At 54.2% G+C, this 26603-nt stretch overlaps 8 protein-coding genes across 8 annotated transcripts; 7 read left to right on the forward strand and 1 right to left on the reverse strand.

The window, feature by feature from the left end:
* Positions 1-1028: 1028 nt before the first annotated feature.
* BJ171DRAFT_426831 (uncharacterized protein) lies at positions 1029-2033 on the forward strand (the record flags this gene model as incomplete). The annotated part of the gene is made up of 2 exons (XM_053107784.1): positions 1029-1253; positions 1806-2033. Coding segments are annotated over 2 exons (453 nt in total), but the record flags the coding sequence as incomplete, so codon positions are not given.
* Positions 2034-2154: 121 nt separating this feature from the next.
* BJ171DRAFT_189557 (uncharacterized protein) lies at positions 2155-3012 on the reverse strand. Its single transcript, XM_053106157.1, has 2 exons — positions 2395-3012; positions 2155-2307 (listed from the first exon to the last, which is right to left on the reverse strand). The coding sequence occupies exons 1-2, from the start codon at positions 2875-2877 to the stop codon at positions 2203-2205; spliced, it is 588 nt and encodes a 195-aa protein (XP_052964111.1). The 5' UTR covers positions 2878-3012; the 3' UTR covers positions 2155-2202.
* Positions 3013-6997: 3985 nt separating this feature from the next.
* BJ171DRAFT_515364 (kinase-like domain-containing protein) lies at positions 6998-7752 on the forward strand (the record flags this gene model as incomplete). The annotated part of the gene is made up of 2 exons (XM_053111933.1): positions 6998-7015; positions 7072-7752. Coding segments are annotated over exons 1-2 (688 nt in total), but the record flags the coding sequence as incomplete, so codon positions are not given.
* A 1548-nt stretch (positions 7753-9300) lies between these two features.
* Positions 9301-10055, forward strand: BJ171DRAFT_515366 (kinase-like domain-containing protein; the record flags this gene model as incomplete). The annotated part of the gene is made up of 2 exons (XM_053111934.1): positions 9301-9318; positions 9375-10055. Coding segments are annotated over exons 1-2 (688 nt in total), but the record flags the coding sequence as incomplete, so codon positions are not given.
* A 1548-nt stretch (positions 10056-11603) lies between these two features.
* BJ171DRAFT_515368 (kinase-like domain-containing protein) lies at positions 11604-12358 on the forward strand (the record flags this gene model as incomplete). Its single annotated transcript, XM_053111935.1, has 2 exons — positions 11604-11621; positions 11678-12358. Coding segments are annotated over exons 1-2 (688 nt in total), but the record flags the coding sequence as incomplete, so codon positions are not given.
* A 1549-nt stretch (positions 12359-13907) lies between these two features.
* Positions 13908-14662, forward strand: BJ171DRAFT_515370 (kinase-like domain-containing protein; the record flags this gene model as incomplete). Its single annotated transcript, XM_053111936.1, has 2 exons — positions 13908-13925; positions 13982-14662. Coding segments are annotated over exons 1-2 (688 nt in total), but the record flags the coding sequence as incomplete, so codon positions are not given.
* Positions 14663-16210: 1548 nt separating this feature from the next.
* Positions 16211-16965, forward strand: BJ171DRAFT_515372 (kinase-like domain-containing protein; the record flags this gene model as incomplete). Its single annotated transcript, XM_053111937.1, has 2 exons — positions 16211-16228; positions 16285-16965. Coding segments are annotated over exons 1-2 (688 nt in total), but the record flags the coding sequence as incomplete, so codon positions are not given.
* A 1548-nt stretch (positions 16966-18513) lies between these two features.
* BJ171DRAFT_515374 (kinase-like domain-containing protein) lies at positions 18514-19268 on the forward strand (the record flags this gene model as incomplete). Its single annotated transcript, XM_053111938.1, has 2 exons — positions 18514-18531; positions 18588-19268. Coding segments are annotated over exons 1-2 (688 nt in total), but the record flags the coding sequence as incomplete, so codon positions are not given.
* Between the last annotated feature and the right edge of the window lie 7335 nt (positions 19269-26603).

Here is a 26603-nt window from a genome sequence, read left to right on the forward strand (position 1 = left end):
GAACAGCCAAGTGTGCAGTCAAAGTGGAGAACAAGCAGGAGCTATCCCTAACAGTCTAGCCAGCTCCCGGATTCTCTGTGTGTGTCGGTGGTTCATGCGAAACGGGCTCGCGTTCATGAGCCAATCGATCTTTGGCAACCCCATCTGTGCAGACGTTTACGCTGTTGCCCGCTTCTACGCCGCCCAAGCTACCGACGACCTATCCTGGCTCGTCTCCTCACGGAGAGGATTGACGCAATGTCGCCTCCTTGTCAGGAACTGGGCAGGGGCAGGACTGAGGAACCGAGGGCAAGAACAAGGAAGCAGGGGCAGGGCTGAACAGGGGCTGGTAAGGAGAGTGATGATCGTTTATTGAGGTGATAATTCACTAGCGTTCATCCAGGAGGGGACGGGGTGTTCTATTCAAGTCTATGCCTCACCCTCCCCTGCTCGCCCTGCGGAGAATATATTCGAGCTCCGACCTATGTTTCCCACGGTCATGAATCACGCCCGAGTGGCCATGCAGCGCGGGTCATGAATGACGCGTCGTATGATCGGCGACCGCGTTCATAACACTCCTGGATGGGGAAACAAAGTGGAGCATGCAATCCTCAGAAGGCTGGTGTGATGACCAGCATCACAACGGACCAATGAGACTGTCCCGCATGCTCTCGCCCTCCGCACCAATCATGAGTCCCCACGTGTTTGTTTGCCCCCATGCATGAGCACGCGCCGTTGCCACCCGCGTCTACTGGTTTCCTGCCTCCCCCACCGCTCGGCACATGTCCCCGGGCTGTGCCAAGCCTCTCTCGCTTGCACACCAGCCACTCTCGCACCGCCTTCTCGCTTCTCTGTGATGCTCCACCCTTCTCGCCCACTTTTGCCCCTCGACCTCCTCCCGGTCTATAAATAGCCCTGCATGTCTGAGCCTATGTTGAACACCAGTTCGAACAAAACTTGTTCTTTGGTGTTCGGGGCTAAAAGCTAATAAAGCTCATACCAAGCACTTGGTCTTCGTCCTTGCGCTGGTTCACTCCTCACAGCTGGTGCAAGCGACCGATGCCGGTCACCTTATGGCCCAATTTCACCTGGCCAAGTGCTATCAGGGGAACCACGGAGTCGGCCGAGACGACACCAAGGCCATTATTCTCAATAGGAAGCTTGCCACAGCCGGGCTGGTTCAAGCTCAAGTTGCCCTCGGAAGCTGCTACGAGCAGGGTAACGGTGTCGACTTCAATCTCGAAACCGCAATCGACTGGTACTTCAAGGCGGATGTACCCGTCTACGGCTACCATAGCTACCGTCCTGTCTTCTTCCGCGGATGGCTCCACTTCCTCGGCCAAAGGGTAGGGCAGAGTGACGCCGACGCTTTCGGGTGCTGGGAGCAAGTTCGCCAGTGATCCAATGTCCGATCCCATGTAGCCATCGCCACTTTCATGGTTGGATGGTTTCGCTACCTTGGTCGATCTGTTCCTCAGAACAAGCACAGGGGCGTCAAGATGATCCGCGAAAGTGGCCTCGCTCTTGGCCAAGACGAATGCTTCGTGGATCCCTGTCGCTTTGACGATCAAGAGCCCAACACAACATGTCGAACACTCTACGGGCTCTGTGAAATGGGATCAAGTCACGATTGGCTTTGCCGACATATCAAGGCTATATGTCTGCTCTATGGGTATGGTGTCGCCACGGACCCGAAGCGAGCAGTGCAAGTCTTGCAAGGTCTCGCCGACGATGGTCACAGTGACAGCCAGAATCTACTCGGCCGTTGCTACTTCTCCGGAACTGGTGTTGCTGCCAGCCAACAGCACGCATTCAAGTGATTCCAGAGGTCCGCGGCCCTGGGCAACTCCTACGGGGAACATCAAGTTGGAATGTGCTACCTATGGGGCAACTGTGTGGACCGAGACCACGTCGAAGCATTCCAATGGTTCCACAAGTCAGCCTGGCAGGGAAACCGTAACGGCCAGTATCGTGTTGGTATCTGCTACTGGTATGGCCAAGGTGTCGCAAGAGATCAAGAGGAAGCCACCAATTGTTTCCTCGAGTCTGCCTGACAGGGACACGAAAATGCCAGGAAGCGAATCAAATGAACATTTTGTCCGCGCGAACAATGAAATCAGTATATGAAGTATTCAGTGTATTTCATCTCTGTGGTGCTCGTGGTTGGAGCCAGTCAAAATGTATTCATGACTCTGTGACAAACAAAACAATACATCCACCCATTCAGCCACGCTCAGCCTTGACCTTGATACCCTTGGTGGCCTTGGGTGCGGGAGTGAAGGTGCGACGTTCTCTGGGGGAGCGTTCACCAATGACGCCCGAAATGATCTTTGGGGTGGAGAGAAGCCAGTTGAGAACATTGACGCGATTGAGAGCGAGAAAGACGGGAGTGGGTGCTGCGGGTCCGAGGCTCACCTTGTTGACTGCATCGGTATCAATGGCGTCGCCTCTGTCCGAGACAGACATGAGGGCACTCACGATCCTGGCGAGTTCCTCGGCCTTCTTGGCATCATCGGCCTTCTGCTCGGGGGAGACAAAGGTGGGTTCTTCGTGATCCTCGGCATCCCAAAAGGCCTCGGGGGTGCGGGTAGTGCGCTTCATGGGAGCCCGACGAGGAGTCGATGGTCCGGGTTCGTTGTCCGAGTCCGAGTCGTAATACGCGGGCTTGCGGTCCACCTGCATAACCTCCAAGTAAAAGCGCGTGGGGTAGAGTTCATGCCACTCGCAAACGTCTCGGCCGTGGAGGGACTTGCACGAGCAACGGACTTTCAAGTCGGACTTCTTGGTCATGTGGGTGCAGCGACCCACATAGTCCGCTTCGGGGAAGCGGCGGTGGTGAAAGCACCCATCAAAGCCCTCCATGCAGGACATGGAGCACTGCAGCGTATAACCAGACATGCCAGTGGCATAGGGGCAGCGGTGGTTGTAGCCGTGTTATGAACGCGGTCGCCGATCATGCGACGCGTCATTCATGACCCGCCCTGCATGGCCACTCGGGCGTGATTCATGACCGTGGGAAACATAGGGTCGGGGCTCGAATATATTCTCCGGAGGGCGAGCGAGGGAGGGGTACACATAGACTTGAATAGAACACCCCGCTCCCCTCCTGATGAACGCTAGTGAATTATCACCTCAATAAACGATCATCACTCTCCTTACCAGCCCCTGTTCAGCCCTGTCTCTGCTTCCTTGTCCTTGCCTTCGGTTCCCCGGTCCTGCCCCTGTCCAGTTCCTGACAAGCCGGGCTTGGTGCAGTGGACATTGCACTTGAGCCCGGTCTGGACGGCGCGGCCGGGGCAGCGAGTGCCATCCTCGAGGACTTCAGCGCAACGGAGGAAGCGCAGAGGGGCGGCGGGAGAGGCGGAAGGTGTAGACACGTCTGTGTTTGAATAGAAGACCGTGTATCGGTGACTGGGATCATGCCAGCATTCTGTAGTGTGCGTGGGAGAGCACGAACCTGGAGTAAGTCGTAGGTTGTAGTCGCTTGTAGAGAAGTATGTCGGAGTCGAGTTGAGACTGGCGGGGATGAGAACATGGATGTAGGAGACGATGGTCTATTTATCATCGGCCGGTCCGATACCCCCGTGCACCTCGGAGCATGCGGTCTCCATGTTAGGGATAGCTCCTGCTTGTTCTCCACGTTGACTGCGCACTTGGCTGTTATTTTACCTTTCTGTCTGTTTGTGTGTAGCTTTGCAGTTCCCCTCCGATTTTCCGCCTTTGCCTGTCTTTCCGCTCCTTCCGCACTTCCGTTTTCCCGCGCTGCTCCGCTTCCTTTGTCTTCTTCGCACGCGCCGGTTTGTTTGTGCACGCGCCTTGCTGCGATTGGTTGCAATTCGGCTGCCGGTCATGTGTCCCCCCACCGGTGACTCATGACCTGCCTGACCGCCCCGATCTCTTGTTCATCTCGCATGCATTTGCCCCAACCTTATACTTGACCAATCCGCTTCTTGGACGTTGAGTCACATTGCTTCGCCCTTGCACGTTTCTCCTGCCAGGTGCTTCGCTTTTGCTTGCGCCTCCCTCGCTTTGGTTCTCTGCTCGTCTCGGTGGTCCTTCTCGGCCCTCGTTCGTGCATCGCCCCCTTCGCCCCGCTCGATCGCCCACTTTTCCCTCCCTTGGCCGCCCTTCGCTGCCAAGTCCGGACTTGTCTATAAATAGCCTGACCCCCGCGATGTGTAGTCGAACCTCAGCGTTCAAAATAGGACTAAATAAAGTGCCTTCTACTTTATTCTCTGAGTGTTCCTCACGTCTCATTTCGAGACTAGTCTTATCTTGAACGGATCTTTGCTTTCCTCGCTCCCTCTCCGAGTCCACTTCGGACCCTACACTTGCCTTCCCTGAGCTCACTTCGAGCTCACTTTCTCTTTTGCCGTTGAGCCCCTTTCGGACTCTAACAGTACAGTGGTTTCCAAAATTGTCCCAATGTTTTGGTCCTTCGACTTTGAACATCGGCTGCTCTGTCAATCCTGCTCCGATCTGCATCAAACTTTGCAGTAACGTAGCCTGCCTACTCGGTATTGACTGTGTCAAGTATGGTTGTACAAAGTTCCAATCTAGCTGGATGGTGCTGGTTCGACTCCGGCTCGAGCATTGGGACAATTTTGGAACCCTCTGATTTTTGACCCCCAATGACCACTCTCACAGCTGTAACACTTCCAATTTTTCTCAGTTAGGCTTGAAACTTTGCAAACAGGTCCTACAGGAACCAGCCATCATTTTGTATGCATTGGAGTTGTTCAAATCACGTGGACACACCACTTTGACCAACGTCCATAATGACCTTCATGTGCAAGTTGGAACCCATAAAGTTGTGCAAACTTCGCCAGTTTGTTTGCTGAAACATGAACACCGAGTGATCAAAACATGGTTGGAACAAATCCGAGGTCATTTGACTGAGATTTGATCAACTTCAAACAAAGGGGACTGCTTCCTTTATATCCCTAAACATGTATTCCACCCCCCAATCATAGATTCAAACTCGCTAAAGCGCAAATGTCTCGACAATGATGATTCATTTCGACACCATTGTCACATCTAATCTTTTTGGAAGGGACCCCAGCGAATCTCGACGCCCAAATCGAAATTATCCTGCTTTTTTCACAAATTAATATATGGCAATATTGGACCAAGATGCTTACTGTCCAAAATTTTCGCACAGTTGGTGGTATATGTATATCCGTTTGTTCATTGAAGTTTCCAACCACCGTAAAAGCAAAAAGATCCGTCCTTCTTTTGAGTAAGAACAAAAATTTGGTCATCTCAATAATTCTCGATAGAGTCAGCCAGATATGGCATCGACCTTGTGCCAGTTTGATTAACTCTGGTAGTTCCAAAGTTGGAATGACGTACTCCATCACCATTCTTTATTGATTTTGAGTTAAGAATGAGCGAAAACTTGCGAATTCGAGTAAATTTTGCTCGATTTGGAATCGGGAACACAGTTTGATTGATATTGGAGAAGTAGTCCCCTTTGTTTGAAGTTGTCAAATCTCGGTCAAATGACCTCGGCTTTGTTCCAACCATGTTGTAATCACTTGGTGTTCATGTTTCAGCAAACAAACTGGCGAAGTTTGCACAACTTTATGGGTTCCAACTTGCACATGAAGGTCATTATGGACGTTGGTCAAAGTGGTGTGTCCACGTGATTTGAACAACTCCAATGCATACAAAATGATGGCTGGTTCCTGTAGGACCTGTTTGCAAAGTTTCAAGCCTAACTGAGAAAAATTGGAAGTGTTACAGCTGTGAGAGTGGTCATTGGGGGTCAAAAATCAGAGGGTTCCAAAATTGTCCCAATGCTCGAGCCGGAGTCGAACCAGCACCATCCAGCTAGATTGGAACTTTGTACAACCATACTTGACACAGTCAATACCGAGTAGGCAGGCTACGTTACTGCAAAGTTTGATGCAGATCGGAGCAGGATTGACAGAGCAGCCGATGTTCAAAGTCGAAGGACCAAAACATTGGGACAATTTTGGAAACCACTGTATCTCAATTTCAGGTGGGTGCACGACCTAGAGTAGCTTCAAAAAGTGTTCCAATATTTTCAACATTTGACTCTAGAACGCTCTTGTGTCACAAATAATGATCGGACTGCGCATAAATTTGGTATTTCAATATTGAATTAATTTTCCGAGTCCACGTGAATTTTCACGTGATTCTCGTAGATGTGGCGCATGATATACGTATTTCAACTGGCCGAGGGCATTGGAACACTTTTTTGACCCTTGACATTTTTCGCTCCTCAAGTCATTCAAAGGTAAGTGTCATGAACACCCTCTGCCTTTGCCCTCTTCCTTCCTTTACCCTTGCCCTTTCCTTTCTGTTTGCCTGCCTTAGCGCTTTCCCTTCCTTCTGTTTGTTTGTTTCCCGCGCTGTGCTGCCTTGTTGTCTTACCGCCAGCACGCGCGCTGTCTGTGTCCCGTTCCCGCTTCCTTGCTGTTGGTCATGGGTTTCGCCCACGACGCCGCCTCGACGCCGCCTGACGCCTTGGCGCCGCTGCTTCGCTCCTGCCCCCTCGCTCTGCAGCGTCGATCCTTGGCGCTCGCATAAATAGCCCTCCGACCAGCCTCTGTCTTTTGCCTTCGTCTTGCCACTTTGTATTTTTAGTATCCTAAGCCTTGGATCTAGAATAAAACTTTGGCTTCACACTTGACACTCTGTGTCCCAGTCCAGTCCCCGCTCCTCTCCCTACGTTCGAGTCTTGCATTAGGACTCTTGCGCACTTCCCTGCTTGCCCCGTTGTCCAGTCTTGACACGGCAACGGATCTACCGACCCATCGTGGGACAGGCCTTCAACGGTCTGTGGACTGATCTGGAACAGATCTTCCATACCCTGATGTGGAGACTCGCTGGATGGCAAGCCAGGCCCGGCGACATTCCTGAGTGGGACTTTTAAACACTCGATGTACTCCATGAAGAGCGAGATGCCGGGGACCACGGGGTCCTGATGGCTAGTGCGCCGCCGTGGCGGCGCACAATAAAGAAAGAAAAAAAAAACGGATCTACCGTTTGTGCAGTTTCAAGATGCCCGGTCAAGCCCTATCGTCTAGGAAGCGAAACACTGGCAAAAAAAGACCCCCAAAGCAGCCAAATATCGAGCGCCCTTCGAGAGCCCGTATCCTGGTCTTAAACATTTTGACATGGATAACGAACTCGTCATCCCGAAGGATGTTGAGCCCTTGAGAGCGTCTGACCGGTACCGGACCATCGTCGGCTCCATAAAATCTCGTCCAGGTGATGTCGTTTTCAAGCAGTTTCTCCTCCCCGATAACAAAGAGAAACCTGATAAGGGCGACGAGGAGCACCTGGTTGAAATCGGCTGGTTGCTCGACGTATGGACCAAGTTGAAGCATCGGCGAATCACCCCCCTTCTTGGATTTTCAGTCGAAGTCTGTATCCCGACGGTCATCTCACCCTTTTATCCCAACCGGGATATCGAAACCTTTATGTCGGCTCACCCGGTCAACCTCGAAACCAAACTTCGCTGGATGACCGAGATCGCAGAAGGACTGGTACACATACACGAGAAGCGATGTGTCTTTGTCGACGTCAAGCCAAACAGCTTCCTACTCGATGACCTTGAGTCGGTTCGACTCAATGATTTCTCAAATTCTCTGGCCTTGGAGGAGGGGTTCGACGGACGCGAACAAATCCCACTCCCCGAGGATGAAATCGAGTATGGCACGTTTACCTACTTCGCCCCGGAACGCACCACTCAACGTGCGACACCCAACTTCAACACTGATATATATGCATACGGGATTGCGTGTATCGAAATCCTCTCGGACTTTGGGAATATTTGGGGCATTGAAATCACGACGATCGACGACCTCCGCGATCAACACACCGCCGGCAATTCTCCGATCGTACCAGAGTCGACACCAGCGCCCGTCAAGGAGCTCCTTCTGGAGTGTGTCTCGACCGACCCGAAGGCCCGGCCGACAGCCGATCAAGTTTTTCGCCGCATGGAAGCATATATGAACCAAAATTACGCCAGTTCATCGCCTCAAGACGAAACACCGACCCCCCAGCCACCAGCTAAAAGGGCAAGGGTCGAAGGAGTCGACGATACGTCGGACGACCAAGACTCACGCGAAGAGTCCCCCGAGCTCGAAGCTGGTTCTTCTTCTCGTGTTTCAAAGGCGTCAATGATCAGAAAGGCTTCCCAGGAGAGGCAAGGAGAACCCAAACGGCGTCGTTCTACCGGATCGACAGCAACACCAAAGAGGGTAGTCTCCGCGTTAACGACCCCAAGGACAGCAGATGCGACATCGACGAGACCCAGGGGTCGTCCGAGGAAACAAGTTCCACCAGCGACTATGGAAGACCCAGTCCCCCCCAGTCAAGTATCATCTAAACTACCAGCGGTTTCGGATAGTGCAGTCGTTACGCCCAAGAGACCCAGGGGTCGTCCAAAGAAACAAGTTCGGGAAGCACCAATATCTCGGGGTCAAGCAGCATCAGGTTTCCAGACGGCTGTCATGAACACCCTCTGCCTTTGCCCTCTTCCTTCCTTTACCCTTGCCCTTTCCTTTCTGTTTGCCTGCCTTAGTGCTTTCCCTTCCTTCTGTTTGTTTGTTTCCCGCGCTGTGCTGCCTTGTTGTCTTACCGCCAGCACGCGCGCTGTCTGTGTTCCGTTCCCGCTTCCTTGCTGTTGGTCATGGGTTACGCCCACGACGCCGCCTCGACGCCGCCTGACGCCTTGGCGCCGCCATGCCGCCGCCACTGACGCCCGCTGACTCACGGATCCCGAGTCACGGCCGCCACCTGCTTCGCTCGCTGCTTCGCCCTCCCCGCCGCTGCTTCGCTCCTGCCCCCTCGCTCTGCAGCGTCGATCCTTGGCGCTCGCATAAATAGCCCTCCGACCAGCCTCTGTCTTTTGCCTTCGTCTTGCCACTTTGTATTTTTAGTATCCTAAGCCTTGGATCTAGAATAAAACTTTGGCTTCACACTTGACACTCTGTGTCCCAGTCCAGTCCCCGCTCCTCTCCCTACGTTCGAGTCTTGCATTAGGACTCTTGCGCACTTCCCTGCTTGCCCCGTTGTCCAGTCTTGACACGGCAACGGATCTACCGACCCATCGTGGGACAGGCCTTCAACGGTCTGTGGACTGATCTGGAACAGATCTTCCATACCCTGATGTGGAGACTCGCTGGATGGCAAGCCAGGCCCGGCGACATTCCTGAGTGGGACTTTTAAACACTCGATGTACTCCATGAAGAGCGAGATGCCGGGGACCACGGGGTCCTGATGGCTAGTGCGCCGCCGTGGCGGCGCACAATAAAGAAAGAAAAAAAAAACGGATCTACCGTTTGTGCAGTTTCAAGATGCCCGGTCAAGCCCTATCGTCTAGGAAGCGAAACACTGGCAAAAAAAGACCCCCAAAGCAGCCAAATATCGAGCGCCCTTCGAGAGCCCGTATCCTGGTCTTAAACATTTTGACATGGATAACGAACTCGTCATCCCGAAGGATGTTGAGCCCTTGAGAGCGTCTGACCGGTACCGGACCATCGTCGGCTCCATAAAATCTCGTCCAGGTGATGTCGTTTTCAAGCAGTTTCTCCTCCCCGATAACAAAGAGAAACCTGATAAGGGCGACGAGGAGCACCTGGTTGAAATCGGCTGGTTGCTCGACGTATGGACCAAGTTGAAGCATCGGCGAATCACCCCCCTTCTTGGATTTTCAGTCGAAGTCTGTATCCCGACGGTCATCTCACCCTTTTATCCCAACCGGGATATCGAAACCTTTATGTCGGCTCACCCGGTCAACCTCGAAACCAAACTTCGCTGGATGACCGAGATCGCAGAAGGACTGGTACACATACACGAGAAGCGATGTGTCTTTGTCGACGTCAAGCCAAACAGCTTCCTACTCGATGACCTTGAGTCGGTTCGACTCAATGATTTCTCAAATTCTCTGGCCTTGGAGGAGGGGTTCGACGGACGCGAACAAATCCCACTCCCCGAGGATGAAATCGAGTATGGCACGTTTACCTACTTCGCCCCGGAACGCACCACTCAACGTGCGACACCCAACTTCAACACTGATATATATGCATACGGGATTGCGTGTATCGAAATCCTCTCGGACTTTGGGAATATTTGGGGCATTGAAATCACGACGATCGACGACCTCCGCGATCAACACACCGCCGGCAATTCTCCGATCGTACCAGAGTCGACACCAGCGCCCGTCAAGGAGCTCCTTCTGGAGTGTGTCTCGACCGACCCGAAGGCCCGGCCGACAGCCGATCAAGTTTTTCGCCGCATGGAAGCATATATGAACCAAAATTACGCCAGTTCATCGCCTCAAGACGAAACACCGACCCCCCAGCCACCAGCTAAAAGGGCAAGGGTCGAAGGAGTCGACGATACGTCGGACGACCAAGACTCACGCGAAGAGTCCCCCGAGCTCGAAGCTGGTTCTTCTTCTCGTGTTTCAAAGGCGTCAATGATCAGAAAGGCTTCCCAGGAGAGGCAAGGAGAACCCAAACGGCGTCGTTCTACCGGATCGACAGCAACACCAAAGAGGGTAGTCTCCGCGTTAACGACCCCAAGGACAGCAGATGCGACATCGACGAGACCCAGGGGTCGTCCGAGGAAACAAGTTCCACCAGCGACTATGGAAGACCCAGTCCCCCCCAGTCAAGTATCATCTAAACTACCAGCGGTTTCGGATAGTGCAGTCGTTACGCCCAAGAGACCCAGGGGTCGTCCAAAGAAACAAGTTCGGGAAGCACCAATATCTCGGGGTCAAGCAGCATCAGGTTTCCAGACGGCTGTCATGAACACCCTCTGCCTTTGCCCTCTTCCTTCCTTTACCCTTGCCCTTTCCTTTCTGTTTGCCTGCCTTAGTGCTTTCCCTTCCTTCTGTTTGTTTGTTTCCCGCGCTGTGCTGCCTTGTTGTCTTACCGCCAGCACGCGCGCTGTCTGTGTTCCGTTCCCGCTTCCTTGCTGTTGGTCATGGGTTACGCCCACGACGCCGCCTCGACGCCGCCTGACGCCTTGGCGCCGCCATGCCGCCGCCACTGACGCCCGCTGACTCACGGATCCCGAGTCACGGCCGCCACCTGCTTCGCTCGCTGCTTCGCCCTCCCCGCCGCTGCTTCGCTCCTGCCCCCTCGCTCTGCAGCGTCGATCCTTGGCGCTCGCATAAATAGCCCTCCGACCAGCCTCTGTCTTTTGCCTTCGTCTTGCCACTTTGTATTTTTAGTATCCTAAGCCTTGGATCTAGAATAAAACTTTGGCTTCACACTTGACACTCTGTGTCCCAGTCCAGTCCCCGCTCCTCTCCCTACGTTCGAGTCTTGCATTAGGACTCTTGCGCACTTCCCTGCTTGCCCCGTTGTCCAGTCTTGACACGGCAACGGATCTACCGACCCATCGTGGGACAGGCCTTCAACGGTCTGTGGACTGATCTGGAACAGATCTTCCATACCCTGATGTGGAGACTCGCTGGATGGCAAGCCAGGCCCGGCGACATTCCTGAGTGGGACTTTTAAACACTCGATGTACTCCATGAAGAGCGAGATGCCGGGGACCACGGGGTCCTGATGGCTAGTGCGCCGCCGTGGCGGCGCACAATAAAGAAAGAAAAAAAAAACGGATCTACCGTTTGTGCAGTTTCAAGATGCCCGGTCAAGCCCTATCGTCTAGGAAGCGAAACACTGGCAAAAAAAGACCCCCAAAGCAGCCAAATATCGAGCGCCCTTCGAGAGCCCGTATCCTGGTCTTAAACATTTTGACATGGATAACGAACTCGTCATCCCGAAGGATGTTGAGCCCTTGAGAGCGTCTGACCGGTACCGGACCATCGTCGGCTCCATAAAATCTCGTCCAGGTGATGTCGTTTTCAAGCAGTTTCTCCTCCCCGATAACAAAGAGAAACCTGATAAGGGCGACGAGGAGCACCTGGTTGAAATCGGCTGGTTGCTCGACGTATGGACCAAGTTGAAGCATCGGCGAATCACCCCCCTTCTTGGATTTTCAGTCGAAGTCTGTATCCCGACGGTCATCTCACCCTTTTATCCCAACCGGGATATCGAAACCTTTATGTCGGCTCACCCGGTCAACCTCGAAACCAAACTTCGCTGGATGACCGAGATCGCAGAAGGACTGGTACACATACACGAGAAGCGATGTGTCTTTGTCGACGTCAAGCCAAACAGCTTCCTACTCGATGACCTTGAGTCGGTTCGACTCAATGATTTCTCAAATTCTCTGGCCTTGGAGGAGGGGTTCGACGGACGCGAACAAATCCCACTCCCCGAGGATGAAATCGAGTATGGCACGTTTACCTACTTCGCCCCGGAACGCACCACTCAACGTGCGACACCCAACTTCAACACTGATATATATGCATACGGGATTGCGTGTATCGAAATCCTCTCGGACTTTGGGAATATTTGGGGCATTGAAATCACGACGATCGACGACCTCCGCGATCAACACACCGCCGGCAATTCTCCGATCGTACCAGAGTCGACACCAGCGCCCGTCAAGGAGCTCCTTCTGGAGTGTGTCTCGACCGACCCGAAGGCCCGGCCGACAGCCGATCAAGTTTTTCGCCGCATGGAAGCATATATGAACCAAAATTACGCCAGTTCATCGCCTCAAGACGAAACACCGACCCCCCAGCCACCAGCTAAAAGGGCAAGGGTCGAAGGAGTCGACGATACGTCGGACGACCAAGACTCACGCGAAGAGTCCCCCGAGCTCGAAGCTGGTTCTTCTTCTCGTGTTTCAAAGGCGTCAATGATCAGAAAGGCTTCCCAGGAGAGGCAAGGAGAACCCAAACGGCGTCGTTCTACCGGATCGACAGCAACACCAAAGAGGGTAGTCTCCGCGTTAACGACCCCAAGGACAGCAGATGCGACATCGACGAGACCCAGGGGTCGTCCGAGGAAACAAGTTCCACCAGCGACTATGGAAGACCCAGTCCCCCCCAGTCAAGTATCATCTAAACTACCAGCGGTTTCGGATAGTGCAGTCGTTACGCCCAAGAGACCCAGGGGTCGTCCAAAGAAACAAGTTCGGGAAGCACCAATATCTCGGGGTCAAGCAGCATCAGGTTTCCAGACGGCTGTCATGAACACCCTCTGCCTTTGCCCTCTTCCTTCCTTTACCCTTGCCCTTTCCTTTCTGTTTGCCTGCCTTAGTGCTTTCCCTTCCTTCTGTTTGTTTGTTTCCCGCGCTGTGCTGCCTTGTTGTCTTACCGCCAGCACGCGCGCTGTCTGTGTTCCGTTCCCGCTTCCTTGCTGTTGGTCATGGGTTACGCCCACGACGCCGCCTCGACGCCGCCTGACGCCTTGGCGCCGCCATGCCGCCGCCACTGACGCCCGCTGACTCACGGATCCCGAGTCACGGCCGCCACCTGCTTCGCTCGCTGCTTCGCCCTCCCCGCCGCTGCTTCGCTCCTGCCCCCTCGCTCTGCAGCGTCGATCCTTGGCGCTCGCATAAATAGCCCTCCGACCAGCCTCTGTCTTTTGCCTTCGTCTTGCCACTTTGTATTTTTAGTATCCTAAGCCTTGGATCTAGAATAAAACTTTGGCTTCACACTTGACACTCTGTGTCCCAGTCCAGTCCCCGCTCCTCTCCCTACGTTCGAGTCTTGCATTAGGACTCTTGCGCACTTCCCTGCTTGCCCCGTTGTCCAGTCTTGACACGGCAACGGATCTACCGACCCATCGTGGGACAGGCCTTCAACGGTCTGTGGACTGATCTGGAACAGATCTTCCATACCCTGATGTGGAGACTCGCTGGATGGCAAGCCAGGCCCGGCGACATTCCTGAGTGGGACTTTTAAACACTCGATGTACTCCATGAAGAGCGAGATGCCGGGGACCACGGGGTCCTGATGGCTAGTGCGCCGCCGTGGCGGCGCACAATAAAGAAAGAAAAAAAAAAACGGATCTACCGTTTGTGCAGTTTCAAGATGCCCGGTCAAGCCCTATCGTCTAGGAAGCGAAACACTGGCAAAAAAAGACCCCCAAAGCAGCCAAATATCGAGCGCCCTTCGAGAGCCCGTATCCTGGTCTTAAACATTTTGACATGGATAACGAACTCGTCATCCCGAAGGATGTTGAGCCCTTGAGAGCGTCTGACCGGTACCGGACCATCGTCGGCTCCATAAAATCTCGTCCAGGTGATGTCGTTTTCAAGCAGTTTCTCCTCCCCGATAACAAAGAGAAACCTGATAAGGGCGACGAGGAGCACCTGGTTGAAATCGGCTGGTTGCTCGACGTATGGACCAAGTTGAAGCATCGGCGAATCACCCCCCTTCTTGGATTTTCAGTCGAAGTCTGTATCCCGACGGTCATCTCACCCTTTTATCCCAACCGGGATATCGAAACCTTTATGTCGGCTCACCCGGTCAACCTCGAAACCAAACTTCGCTGGATGACCGAGATCGCAGAAGGACTGGTACACATACACGAGAAGCGATGTGTCTTTGTCGACGTCAAGCCAAACAGCTTCCTACTCGATGACCTTGAGTCGGTTCGACTCAATGATTTCTCAAATTCTCTGGCCTTGGAGGAGGGGTTCGACGGACGCGAACAAATCCCACTCCCCGAGGATGAAATCGAGTATGGCACGTTTACCTACTTCGCCCCGGAACGCACCACTCAACGTGCGACACCCAACTTCAACACTGATATATATGCATACGGGATTGCGTGTATCGAAATCCTCTCGGACTTTGGGAATATTTGGGGCATTGAAATCACGACGATCGACGACCTCCGCGATCAACACACCGCCGGCAATTCTCCGATCGTACCAGAGTCGACACCAGCGCCCGTCAAGGAGCTCCTTCTGGAGTGTGTCTCGACCGACCCGAAGGCCCGGCCGACAGCCGATCAAGTTTTTCGCCGCATGGAAGCATATATGAACCAAAATTACGCCAGTTCATCGCCTCAAGACGAAACACCGACCCCCCAGCCACCAGCTAAAAGGGCAAGGGTCGAAGGAGTCGACGATACGTCGGACGACCAAGACTCACGCGAAGAGTCCCCCGAGCTCGAAGCTGGTTCTTCTTCTCGTGTTTCAAAGGCGTCAATGATCAGAAAGGCTTCCCAGGAGAGGCAAGGAGAACCCAAACGGCGTCGTTCTACCGGATCGACAGCAACACCAAAGAGGGTAGTCTCCGCGTTAACGACCCCAAGGACAGCAGATGCGACATCGACGAGACCCAGGGGTCGTCCGAGGAAACAAGTTCCACCAGCGACTATGGAAGACCCAGTCCCCCCCAGTCAAGTATCATCTAAACTACCAGCGGTTTCGGATAGTGCAGTCGTTACGCCCAAGAGACCCAGGGGTCGTCCAAAGAAACAAGTTCGGGAAGCACCAATATCTCGGGGTCAAGCAGCATCAGGTTTCCAGACGGCTGTCATGAACACCCTCTGCCTTTGCCCTCTTCCTTCCTTTACCCTTGCCCTTTCCTTTCTGTTTGCCTGCCTTAGTGCTTTCCCTTCCTTCTGTTTGTTTGTTTCCCGCGCTGTGCTGCCTTGTTGTCTTACCGCCAGCACGCGCGCTGTCTGTGTTCCGTTCCCGCTTCCTTGCTGTTGGTCATGGGTTACGCCCACGACGCCGCCTCGACGCCGCCTGACGCCTTGGCGCCGCCATGCCGCCGCCACTGACGCCCGCTGACTCACGGATCCCGAGTCACGGCCGCCACCTGCTTCGCTCGCTGCTTCGCCCTCCCCGCCGCTGCTTCGCTCCTGCCCCCTCGCTCTGCAGCGTCGATCCTTGGCGCTCGCATAAATAGCCCTCCGACCAGCCTCTGTCTTTTGCCTTCGTCTTGCCACTTTGTATTTTTAGTATCCTAAGCCTTGGATCTAGAATAAAACTTTGGCTTCACACTTGACACTCTGTGTCCCAGTCCAGTCCCCGCTCCTCTCCCTACGTTCGAGTCTTGCATTAGGACTCTTGCGCACTTCCCTGCTTGCCCCGTTGTCCAGTCTTGACACGGCAACGGATCTACCGACCCATCGTGGGACAGGCCTTCAACGGTCTGTGGACTGATCTGGAACAGATCTTCCATACCCTGATGTGGAGACTCGCTGGATGGCAAGCCAGGCCCGGCGACATTCCTGAGTGGGACTTTTAAACACTCGATGTACTCCATGAAGAGCGAGATGCCGGGGACCACGGGGTCCTGATGGCTAGTGCGCCGCCGTGGCGGCGCACAATAAAGAAAGAAAAAAAAAACGGATCTACCGTTTGTGCAGTTTCAAGATGCCCGGTCAAGCCCTATCGTCTAGGAAGCGAAACACTGGCAAAAAAAGACCCCCAAAGCAGCCAAATATCGAGCGCCCTTCGAGAGCCCGTATCCTGGTCTTAAACATTTTGACATGGATAACGAACTCGTCATCCCGAAGGATGTTGAGCCCTTGAGAGCGTCTGACCGGTACCGGACCATCGTCGGCTCCATAAAATCTCGTCCAGGTGATGTCGTTTTCAAGCAGTTTCTCCTCCCCGATAACAAAGAGAAACCTGATAAGGGCGACGAGGAGCACCTGGTTGAAATCGGCTGGTTGCTCGACGTATGGACCAAGTTGAAGCATCGGCGAATCACCCCCCTTCTTGGATTTTCAGTCGAAGTCTGTATCCCGACGGTCATCTCACCCTTTTATCCCAACCGGGATATCGAAACCTTTATGTCGGCTCACCCGGTCAACCTCGAAACCAAACTTCGCTGGATGACCGAGATCGCAGAAGGACTGGTACACATACACGAGAAGCGATGTGTCTTTGTCGACGTCAAGCCAAACAGCTTCCTACTCGATGACCTTGAGTCGGTTCGACTCAATGATTTCTCAAATTCTCTGGCCTTGGAGGAGGGGTTCGACGGACGCGAACAAATCCCACTCCCCGAGGATGAAATCGAGTATGGCACGTTTACCTACTTCGCCCCGGAACGCACCACTCAACGTGCGACACCCAACTTCAACACTGATATATATGCATACGGGATTGCGTGTATCGAAATCCTCTCGGACTTTGGGAATATTTGGGGCATTGAAATCACGACGATCGACGACCTCCGCGATCAACACACCGCCGGCAATTCTCCGATCGTACCAGAGTCGACACCAGCGCCCGTCAAGGAGCTCCTTCTGGAGTGTGTCTCGACCGACCCGAAGGCCCGGCCGACAGCCGATCAAGTTTTTCGCCGCATGGAAGCATATATGAACCAAAATTACGCCAGTTCATCGCCTCAAGACGAAACACCGACCCCCCAGCCACCAGCTAAAAGGGCAAGGGTCGAAGGAGTCGACGATACGTCGGACGACCAAGACTCACGCGAAGAGTCCCCCGAGCTCGAAGCTGGTTCTTCTTCTCGTGTTTCAAAGGCGTCAATGATCAGAAAGGCTTCCCAGGAGAGGCAAGGAGAACCCAAACGGCGTCGTTCTACCGGATCGACAGCAACACCAAAGAGGGTAGTCTCCGCGTTAACGACCCCAAGGACAGCAGATGCGACATCGACGAGACCCAGGGGTCGTCCGAGGAAACAAGTTCCACCAGCGACTATGGAAGACCCAGTCCCCCCCAGTCAAGTATCATCTAAACTACCAGCGGTTTCGGATAGTGCAGTCGTTACGCCCAAGAGACCCAGGGGTCGTCCAAAGAAACAAGTTCGGGAAGCACCAATATCTCGGGGTCAAGCAGCATCAGGTTTCCAGACGGCTGTCATGAACACCCTCTGCCTTTGCCCTCTTCCTTCCTTTACCCTTGCCCTTTCCTTTCTGTTTGCCTGCCTTAGTGCTTTCCCTTCCTTCTGTTTGTTTGTTTCCCGCGCTGTGCTGCCTTGTTGTCTTACCGCCAGCACGCGCGCTGTCTGTGTTCCGTTCCCGCTTCCTTGCTGTTGGTCATGGGTTACGCCCACGACGCCGCCTCGACGCCGCCTGACGCCTTGGCGCCGCCATGCCGCCGCCACTGACGCCCGCTGACTCACGGATCCCGAGTCACGGCCGCCACCTGCTTCGCTCGCTGCTTCGCCCTCCCCGCCGCTGCTTCGCTCCTGCCCCCTCGCTCTGCAGCGTCGATCCTTGGCGCTCGCATAAATAGCCCTCCGACCAGCCTCTGTCTTTTGCCTTCGTCTTGCCACTTTGTATTTTTAGTATCCTAAGCCTTGGATCTAGAATAAAACTTTGGCTTCACACTTGACACTCTGTGTCCCAGTCCAGTCCCCGCTCCTCTCCCTACGTTCGAGTCTTGCATTAGGACTCTTGCGCACTTCCCTGCTTGCCCCGTTGTCCAGTCTTGACACGGCAACGGATCTACCGACCCATCGTGGGACAGGCCTTCAACGGTCTGTGGACTGATCTGGAACAGATCTTCCATACCCTGATGTGGAGACTCGCTGGATGGCAAGCCAGGCCCGGCGACATTCCTGAGTGGGACTTTTAAACACTCGATGTACTCCATGAAGAGCGAGATGCCGGGGACCACGGGGTCCTGATGGCTAGTGCGCCGCCGTGGCGGCGCACAATAAAGAAAGAAAAAAAAAACGGATCTACCGTTTGTGCAGTTTCAAGATGCCCGGTCAAGCCCTATCGTCTAGGAAGCGAAACACTGGCAAAAAAAGACCCCCAAAGCAGCCAAATATCGAGCGCCCTTCGAGAGCCCGTATCCTGGTCTTAAACATTTTGACATGGATAACGAACTCGTCATCCCGAAGGATGTTGAGCCCTTGAGAGCGTCTGACCGGTACCGGACCATCGTCGGCTCCATAAAATCTCGTCCAGGTGATGTCGTTTTCAAGCAGTTTCTCCTCCCCGATAACAAAGAGAAACCTGATAAGGGCGACGAGGAGCACCTGGTTGAAATCGGCTGGTTGCTCGACGTATGGACCAAGTTGAAGCATCGGCGAATCACCCCCCTTCTTGGATTTTCAGTCGAAGTCTGTATCCCGACGGTCATCTCACCCTTTTATCCCAACCGGGATATCGAAACCTTTATGTCGGCTCACCCGGTCAACCTCGAAACCAAACTTCGCTGGATGACCGAGATCGCAGAAGGACTGGTACACATACACGAGAAGCGATGTGTCTTTGTCGACGTCAAGCCAAACAGCTTCCTACTCGATGACCTTGAGTCGGTTCGACTCAATGATTTCTCAAATTCTCTGGCCTTGGAGGAGGGGTTCGACGGACGCGAACAAATCCCACTCCCCGAGGATGAAATCGAGTATGGCACGTTTACCTACTTCGCCCCGGAACGCACCACTCAACGTGCGACACCCAACTTCAACACTGATATATATGCATACGGGATTGCGTGTATCGAAATCCTCTCGGACTTTGGGAATATTTGGGGCATTGAAATCACGACGATCGACGACCTCCGCGATCAACACACCGCCGGCAATTCTCCGATCGTACCAGAGTCGACACCAGCGCCCGTCAAGGAGCTCCTTCTGGAGTGTGTCTCGACCGACCCGAAGGCCCGGCCGACAGCCGATCAAGTTTTTCGCCGCATGGAAGCATATATGAACCAAAATTACGCCAGTTCATCGCCTCAAGACGAAACACCGACCCCCCAGCCACCAGCTAAAAGGGCAAGGGTCGAAGGAGTCGACGATACGTCGGACGACCAAGACTCACGCGAAGAGTCCCCCGAGCTCGAAGCTGGTTCTTCTTCTCGTGTTTCAAAGGCGTCAATGATCAGAAAGGCTTCCCAGGAGAGGCAAGGAGAACCCAAACGGCGTCGTTCTACCGGATCGACAGCAACACCAAAGAGGGTAGTCTCCGCGTTAACGACCCCAAGGACAGCAGATGCGACATCGACGAGACCCAGGGGTCGTCCGAGGAAACAAGTTCCACCAGCGACTATGGAAGACCCAGTCCCCCCCAGTCAAGTATCATCTAAACTACCAGCGGTTTCGGATAGTGCAGTCGTTACGCCCAAGAGACCCAGGGGTCGTCCAAAGAAACAAGTTCGGGAAGCACCAATATCTCGGGGTCAAGCAGCATCAGGTTTCCAGACGGCTGTCATGAACACCCTCTGCCTTTGCCCTCTTCCTTCCTTTACCCTTGCCCTTTCCTTTCTGTTTGCCTGCCTTAGTGCTTTCCCTTCCTTCTGTTTGTTTGTTTCCCGCGCTGTGCTGCCTTGTTGTCTTACCGCCAGCACGCGCGCTGTCTGTGTTCCGTTCCCGCTTCCTTGCTGTTGGTCATGGGTTACGCCCACGACGCCGCCTCGACGCCGCCTGACGCCTTGGCGCCGCCATGCCGCCGCCACTGACGCCCGCTGACTCACGGATCCCGAGTCACGGCCGCCACCTGCTTCGCTCGCTGCTTCGCCCTCCCCGCCGCTGCTTCGCTCCTGCCCCCTCGCTCTGCAGCGTCGATCCTTGGCGCTCGCATAAATAGCCCTCCGACCAGCCTCTGTCTTTTGCCTTCGTCTTGCCACTTTGTATTTTTAGTATCCTAAGCCTTGGATCTAGAATAAAACTTTGGCTTCACACTTGACACTCTGTGTCCCAGTCCAGTCCCCGCTCCTCTCCCTACGTTCGAGTCTTGCATTAGGACTCTTGCGCACTTCCCTGCTTGCCCCGTTGTCCAGTCTTGACACTTGGCAAGACCTTCAACAACCCCCCACTTGCCCTGCCTTTGCCCCCGTTCCCTTCGCTATCTCCTTTACCAATGGCTTCCCCTTCGGGCCTTTCCGAGCCCGAGCTCCAGGCCATCCGTGCGGTCATTATCCAGTCCGCCGAGAACGCCCGTTCTCTCCAGGACTTTTCCAAGTTCCTCCACGATCAGGATGATGCGCTCAACCGTATCACCGATCGTATGGACCAGGTCCTGGCTCGCCGTGAAGAGGATGTCCGCCAAGTTGTCGCAGCCAGTGTCCAGGAGGCCCTCCGCAGCTACCAGGCCCAGCTCCCTCCTCCTGCTCCCGCTCCGATCCGTCGTGCAGGTCGCCCCTACTTCGGCGTACCTGACGACGTCGATGATCCTGTCCAAGACCCCGAGGACCACTCCACTGGCCGTAGTTCTGCTGCCAGGCAGATGGGCCCTCCTGATCGCTTCTCTGGTAAGAATCCGAGCCGCTGCAATGCCTTCCTCTCGCATTGCAGGCTGGCCTTCGTTTCCAACCCCCCTGCCTTCCAGTCTGAACGGGATAAGGTGCTTTACGCCTTATCCTATCTCGATGGTACTGCTGCAGACTACATGCAGCCGTACATCGATCAGTTGGAGAGAGACCCCGAGTGCTCCCCCCTGCCATCCGTGACTTTGCCAGCTTCCCCGAGTGGCTCCGCTCTGCTTTTGGTCAAGTTCAACCAACTGTCGCTGCCGCCCGCGAGTTGGTCAAGCTCAACCAATCCTCCTCTGCCGCCGCCTACGCCGCCGAGTTCCGCCGCCAAGCCGTCCAACTCATCAGTTGGGGACACGTCCCTCTGATGTTCCATTTCGAAAATGGACTCAAGCCCTCGATCCAAGATGAACTCTCTCGCCGCTCCTTCGACAACCTCGAAGACATTATCCAGGCCGCAATCGCCATCGACAACCGCCAGGTGTTAGGGATAGCTTCTGCTTGTTCTCCACTTTGACTGCACACTTGGCTGTTCTTTTGCCTTTCTGTTTGTTTGTGTGTAGCCTTGCAGTTCCCCTCCAATTTTCCGCCCTTTGCCTGTCTTTTCCGCTCCTTCCGCACTTCCGTTTTCCCGCGCTGCTCCGCTTCCTTTGTCTTCTTCGCACGCGCCGGTTTGTTTGTGCACGCGCCTTGCTGCGATTGGTTGCAATTCGGCTGCCGGTCATGTGTCCCCCCACCGGTGACTCATGACCTGCCTGACCGCCCCGATCTCTTGTTCATCTCGCATGCATTTGCCCCAACCTTATACTTGACCAATCCGCTTCTTGGACGTTGAGTCACATTGCTTCGCCTTTGCACGTTTCTCCTGCCAGGTGCTTCGCTTTTGCTTGCGCCTCTCTCGCTTTGGTTCTCTGCCTGTCTCGGTGGTCCTTCTCGGCCCTCGCTTGTGCATCGCCCCCTTCGCCCTGCTCGATCGCCCACTTTTCCCTCCCTTGGCCGCCCTTCGCTGCCAAGTCCGGACTTGTCTATAAATAGCCTGACCCCCGCGATGTGTAGTCGAACCTCAGCGTTCAAAATAGGACTAAATAAAGTGCCTTCTACTTTATTCTCTGAGTGTTCCTCACGTCTCATTTCGAGACTAGTCTTATCTTGAACGGATCTTTGCTTCCCTCGCTCCCTCTCCGAGTCCACTTCGGACTTTACCCTTGCCTTCCCTGAGCTCACTTCGAGTTCACTTCTTCTTTTGCCGTTGAGTCCCCTTCGGACTCTAACATCATTTTGAACGCTCCCTCTTGGCTCCCCGGCCTTTCTTCTTCTTTCGCCTCTCTTTCCCTCGTCGATCCGATGGCTGAGCCTGCTGCACCCCCTGCAGATTTGAATGCGTATCTGGCGCGCATGGAGGAGCGTATGAACGCCCTCATGACCCAGAACGCTGCTCTCCATCGTCAGATCCAAGATCTGCAAGCTCCCGCCGCCGCTCCCCGCCAGGTCTACCAGGTGAACAAGCCCAAGGAGTTCCTCGGTTCCCGCGACGAGACGACGGCCTTCCTCGCCCAGTGCCACCTGGTCTTCCTCGCCGATCCCGCCTTCTTCGCGCCCGAGCGCCAGAAGGTCCTTTATGCCACCTCCTTCCTCCGCGGCGAGGCCTTCAAGTGGTACGAGGCCGCCTTCTACATGGCCAACCGTTTCCCCGCTTCCTTCGCCGATTTCGAAGTTGCCCTCAAGTCGACCTTCGGTGAGGACACGGCCTCCTCGCAAGATAAGGCCTTGAACGACCTCAAGCGCTTGGTTCAACTTAAGTCCTGCCAAGCCTTTGCCACCCGCTTCGTCCAACTTGCCGCCCGAGTCCAGACCGACGAACCCACCAAGATGCACTTCTTCAAGGAGGGTTTGAAGTCTGAGGTCAAGTTCCACCTGATCGGTCTCCGCCCCGCTCCCGCTTCCTTGCCCGAGTTGATCAAGGCAGCGGTCGAGTACGACGATGCCCTCCATCGTCTCAAGGTCTCCTCCCGTTCCCAACCTCCTCCTCCTTCTTCTCGCTCTGCTCCCCATCACCACCATTCTCCCGCGCATGTTTCTTCTTCCTCCTCTTCTGCACCCACTCCCATGGACCTTGACTCTGTCTCGGTCCGCCCTGCTAAGCTCTCCGACGTCGAGAAAAAGCGACGTCGTGAGCAGGGTCTCTGTTTGTACTGCGGGGAAAAGTCTTGTCCCGGCAGTCGCGATGTTCAGCAGTGCCCGGTTCTGGTCAAACGGAACTCGGGAAATGCTCACAGCCGAGCAGCACCTCGCAAGTAAGCGAGGTGGTCTGTTCGGCGATACGAACATCTTCCCCCCTTGACTCGTCATTATCGGACGATAAGCTTCTTCTTCCGGCCACTCTTATCGTCATGAGTCTTTCTGGCCCGGTCTCCATCTCCCTTTCTGTTTTCATTGATGATGGATGTCCCGCTCTTGCCCTCATTGATCCTGCCTTTGCGGATCTCCATAAACTCTCTCTTATCCCTCTTTCTACTCCTTACTCCGTTTCCCTTGCTGATGGCTCTTCGGCCGGTTTCATTCGTTTCCAAACCGTGCCTTTGACTCTGACCATTGGTTCCCACACCGAGTCGATTTCGTTTCTTGTGACTCGACTCTCCACCACTCCCATCACTCTTGGTCTTCCCTGGATGCGCTTGCACAATCCAGTTGTCAATTGGAAGTCCCTCTCCCTTTCATTCTCCGATCCCTCTTGCCTTGCTGATGGACACATCCTCGCGGATGTCTCTGCTTCTTCCTTGGACACTTCGTCCACTTCCGGCTACTTCGCCTCCCCCTTCGGGCACTTCGCCTTTGACTCCTCCTCCCTCCGGTCCTTCCCTTACACCGGTTCCCTCCTTTGGCACTTCGCCTTCCCTTTCTTCCCGCCTTGACTCTGCTTCGCTTTCTGAAGAGCCAACGGCTTTATCTTCACCCGACATTGAGCTCGTTAATGCGGCGAGTCTTCTCCGTCTTGCACGGGAAGACAAGCTCGACATTTTCGCTGCCCAAATGGATATCCGTCCTCCTTCGCCGGAGACGTATCCTACGGTGTCGATAAGGTCCGTGCTCACGACGAAGGTGTATGCCGAGTCTGGCACCCCTGTCGACTCTCGAGGTGTCCCACTCAAATACAATGAGTTTGGCGACGTTTTCAGCCTCAAGTCTGACCCTCCTTCTTCCTTGCCTCCTCACCGTCCGTATGACTTGTCTATTGAGTTTGTACGGACCGAGGATGGAAAGGAACCTCGTTTGCCAAAGCCGGGGAAAGTCTATCCTTTGTCCCCGGCCGAGGAATCTGCTCTTTCGGAGTATCTGACCAACGCCCTCGCACGTGGTTGGATCTCCAAATCCTCTTCTCCCGTTGGTGCTCCCTGCTTCTTCGTGAAGAAGCCCAATGGTGGTCTTCGCCTTTGCGTCGACTACCGGGGCCTCAATGCCATCACGAAGAAGAACCGCTACCCTCTTCCCCTCTTCCAGGATCTTCTGGATAAACTTTCTTCTGCCCGCGTCTTCTCACACCTTGACCTCCCTGATGCTTACCACTTGGTTCGTGTCAAGAAGGGCGATGAGTGGAAGACTGCTTTTGTTTGCAAATCTGGCTCTTACGAGTACAATGTTATCCCCTTTGGTCTTTCGAATGCCCCCGCTGCTTTCCAGTTTTTTATGAACGACATCTTCTCGGACCTCCTTGGTGTCTGTGTTGTCATTTATCTTGACGACATCCTGATCTTCTCAAAAGATCCCCAGGAGCATGAGGAGCATGTTAAGCTTGTTCTTTCTCGCCTTCGTGAACACTCTCTTAAGGTCAATCCGGCCAAGTGTTCTTTTGACCTTTCTGAAGTTGATTTTCTCGGCATGATCATTTCTGCCGATGGCATCAAAATGGACCCTGCCAAGGTCGAGGCCGTTTCTCTTTGGCCTGTTCCCTCTTCTGCTCGCGACATCCAAGTCTTTATTGGTTTCGCAAACTTTTATCGCCGCTTCGTCAAGGACTTTTCTGCACTTGCTCGTCCTTTGACTTCACTCACCACCAAATCCTCCACCTTCTCTTGGTCTCCCGAGGCCCAAGAGGCTTTTGATTCTCTTAAACGTTCATTCACTTCCGCTCCTATTCTTCGCTACTTTCGATTTCTCTAAACCCGCTGTCATTGAGCCCGATGCTTCTGACTTTGCTCTGGGTGCCGTCCTTTCCCAGTTTGACCCTGACGGCGCTCTTCACCCCGTTGCTTTTCACTCTCGGCAATTCCGTCCCGCCGAGGTGAACTATGACACCCACGACAAAGAGCTCCTTGCCATTGTCGATTCCTTTACTGCCTGGCGTCATTACTTGATGGCTGCCGACCCCGATCATCCCACTCTTGTTTTCTCTGATCATCAGAACCTTACCCGGTTCACTTCTGCTTCTCAACTTTCTCGCCGCCAGTTCCGGTGGGCCCAATTCCTTTCTGATTTTGCTTTCCGCATTTACCACCGCCCTGGTCGTCTCAACACCAAAGCCGATGCTCTCAGTCGCCGTTCTGACTTTGAGATAAAGCCTGGTGACTCCCTCCACTCCACCAACTTCCTTCAGCTGTTCGAGATTATTTCTCTCGACAGCATCACTGTTATCGGCTCGAATCCCGACTTTCTTTCCGAGATTCGAGCTGCCACCCTTTCTTGTTCCCTTCTTTCTGATTTTAACGCCAAACGTCTTGATGGCGATTACTCCTTCCGTGACGGTCTCCTTTACTTTAAAGACCTGATCGTTGTCCCTTCCCCCGAGCTCCAGCTCAAAGTGTTTGAGCAACGTCACTGCTCCGCTGCCGCTGGTCACTTTGGTCTTGCCAAGACCGTTGAGCTCATCTCCCGGGACTTTCACTGGCCCCGGCTTCGTAAGTCTGTGCGTCGCTTCATTGCTAATTGTGAAGCGTGCCAGCGAGCCAAGCCGTCCCGTCACTCCCCTTATGGTTTACTTCATCCTCTCCCCGTTCCTTCCGAACGTTGGTGGGACCTGTCGATGGACTTCATCACGGATCTCCCACCTTCGAACGGCTTTGACTCCATCTTCGTGGTTAAGGACCGCCTGTCCAAACAAGCACACTTTGTGCCCACCACGAAGACGGTTACAGGCGAGCAAACCGCCGAACTCTTCCTCTCCCACATCTTCCGCTTGCATGGTTGTCCCCGGTCTATTGTTTCGGACCGAGGAACTCAGTTTACTTCGGCCTTCTGGAGGCGCTTCAATGAGCTTCTGAAGACGAAGATTTCCCTTTCTTCTGCCTTCCACCCCGAGACCGACGGTTCAACCGAGGTTCTCAATCAGGTCATCGAGCAGTATTTGCGTATCCATTGCAATTACCTGCAAGACGACTGGACCCTTCACCTTCCCCTTGCCGAGCTCACTTACAACAACTCGGAAAACACTTCCACTGGCATGACTCCCTTCTTTGCAGTCCATGGCCATCACCCCATTTTTGATCCCTCCATCATCCGTGATCCCTCTGTTGTGCCCTCTGCCGAAGGACGTGTCGACCGACTTCAGACCGTTCTCGAGGATCTCAAGGCCAACCTCCGGGTTGCCC

Source organism: Polychytrium aggregatum, assembly GCF_025602895.1.
Source record: "Polychytrium aggregatum strain JEL109 chromosome Unknown BJ171scaffold_34, whole genome shotgun sequence".
Classification (NCBI taxonomy): domain Eukaryota; kingdom Fungi; phylum Chytridiomycota; class Chytridiomycetes; order Polychytriales; genus Polychytrium; species Polychytrium aggregatum.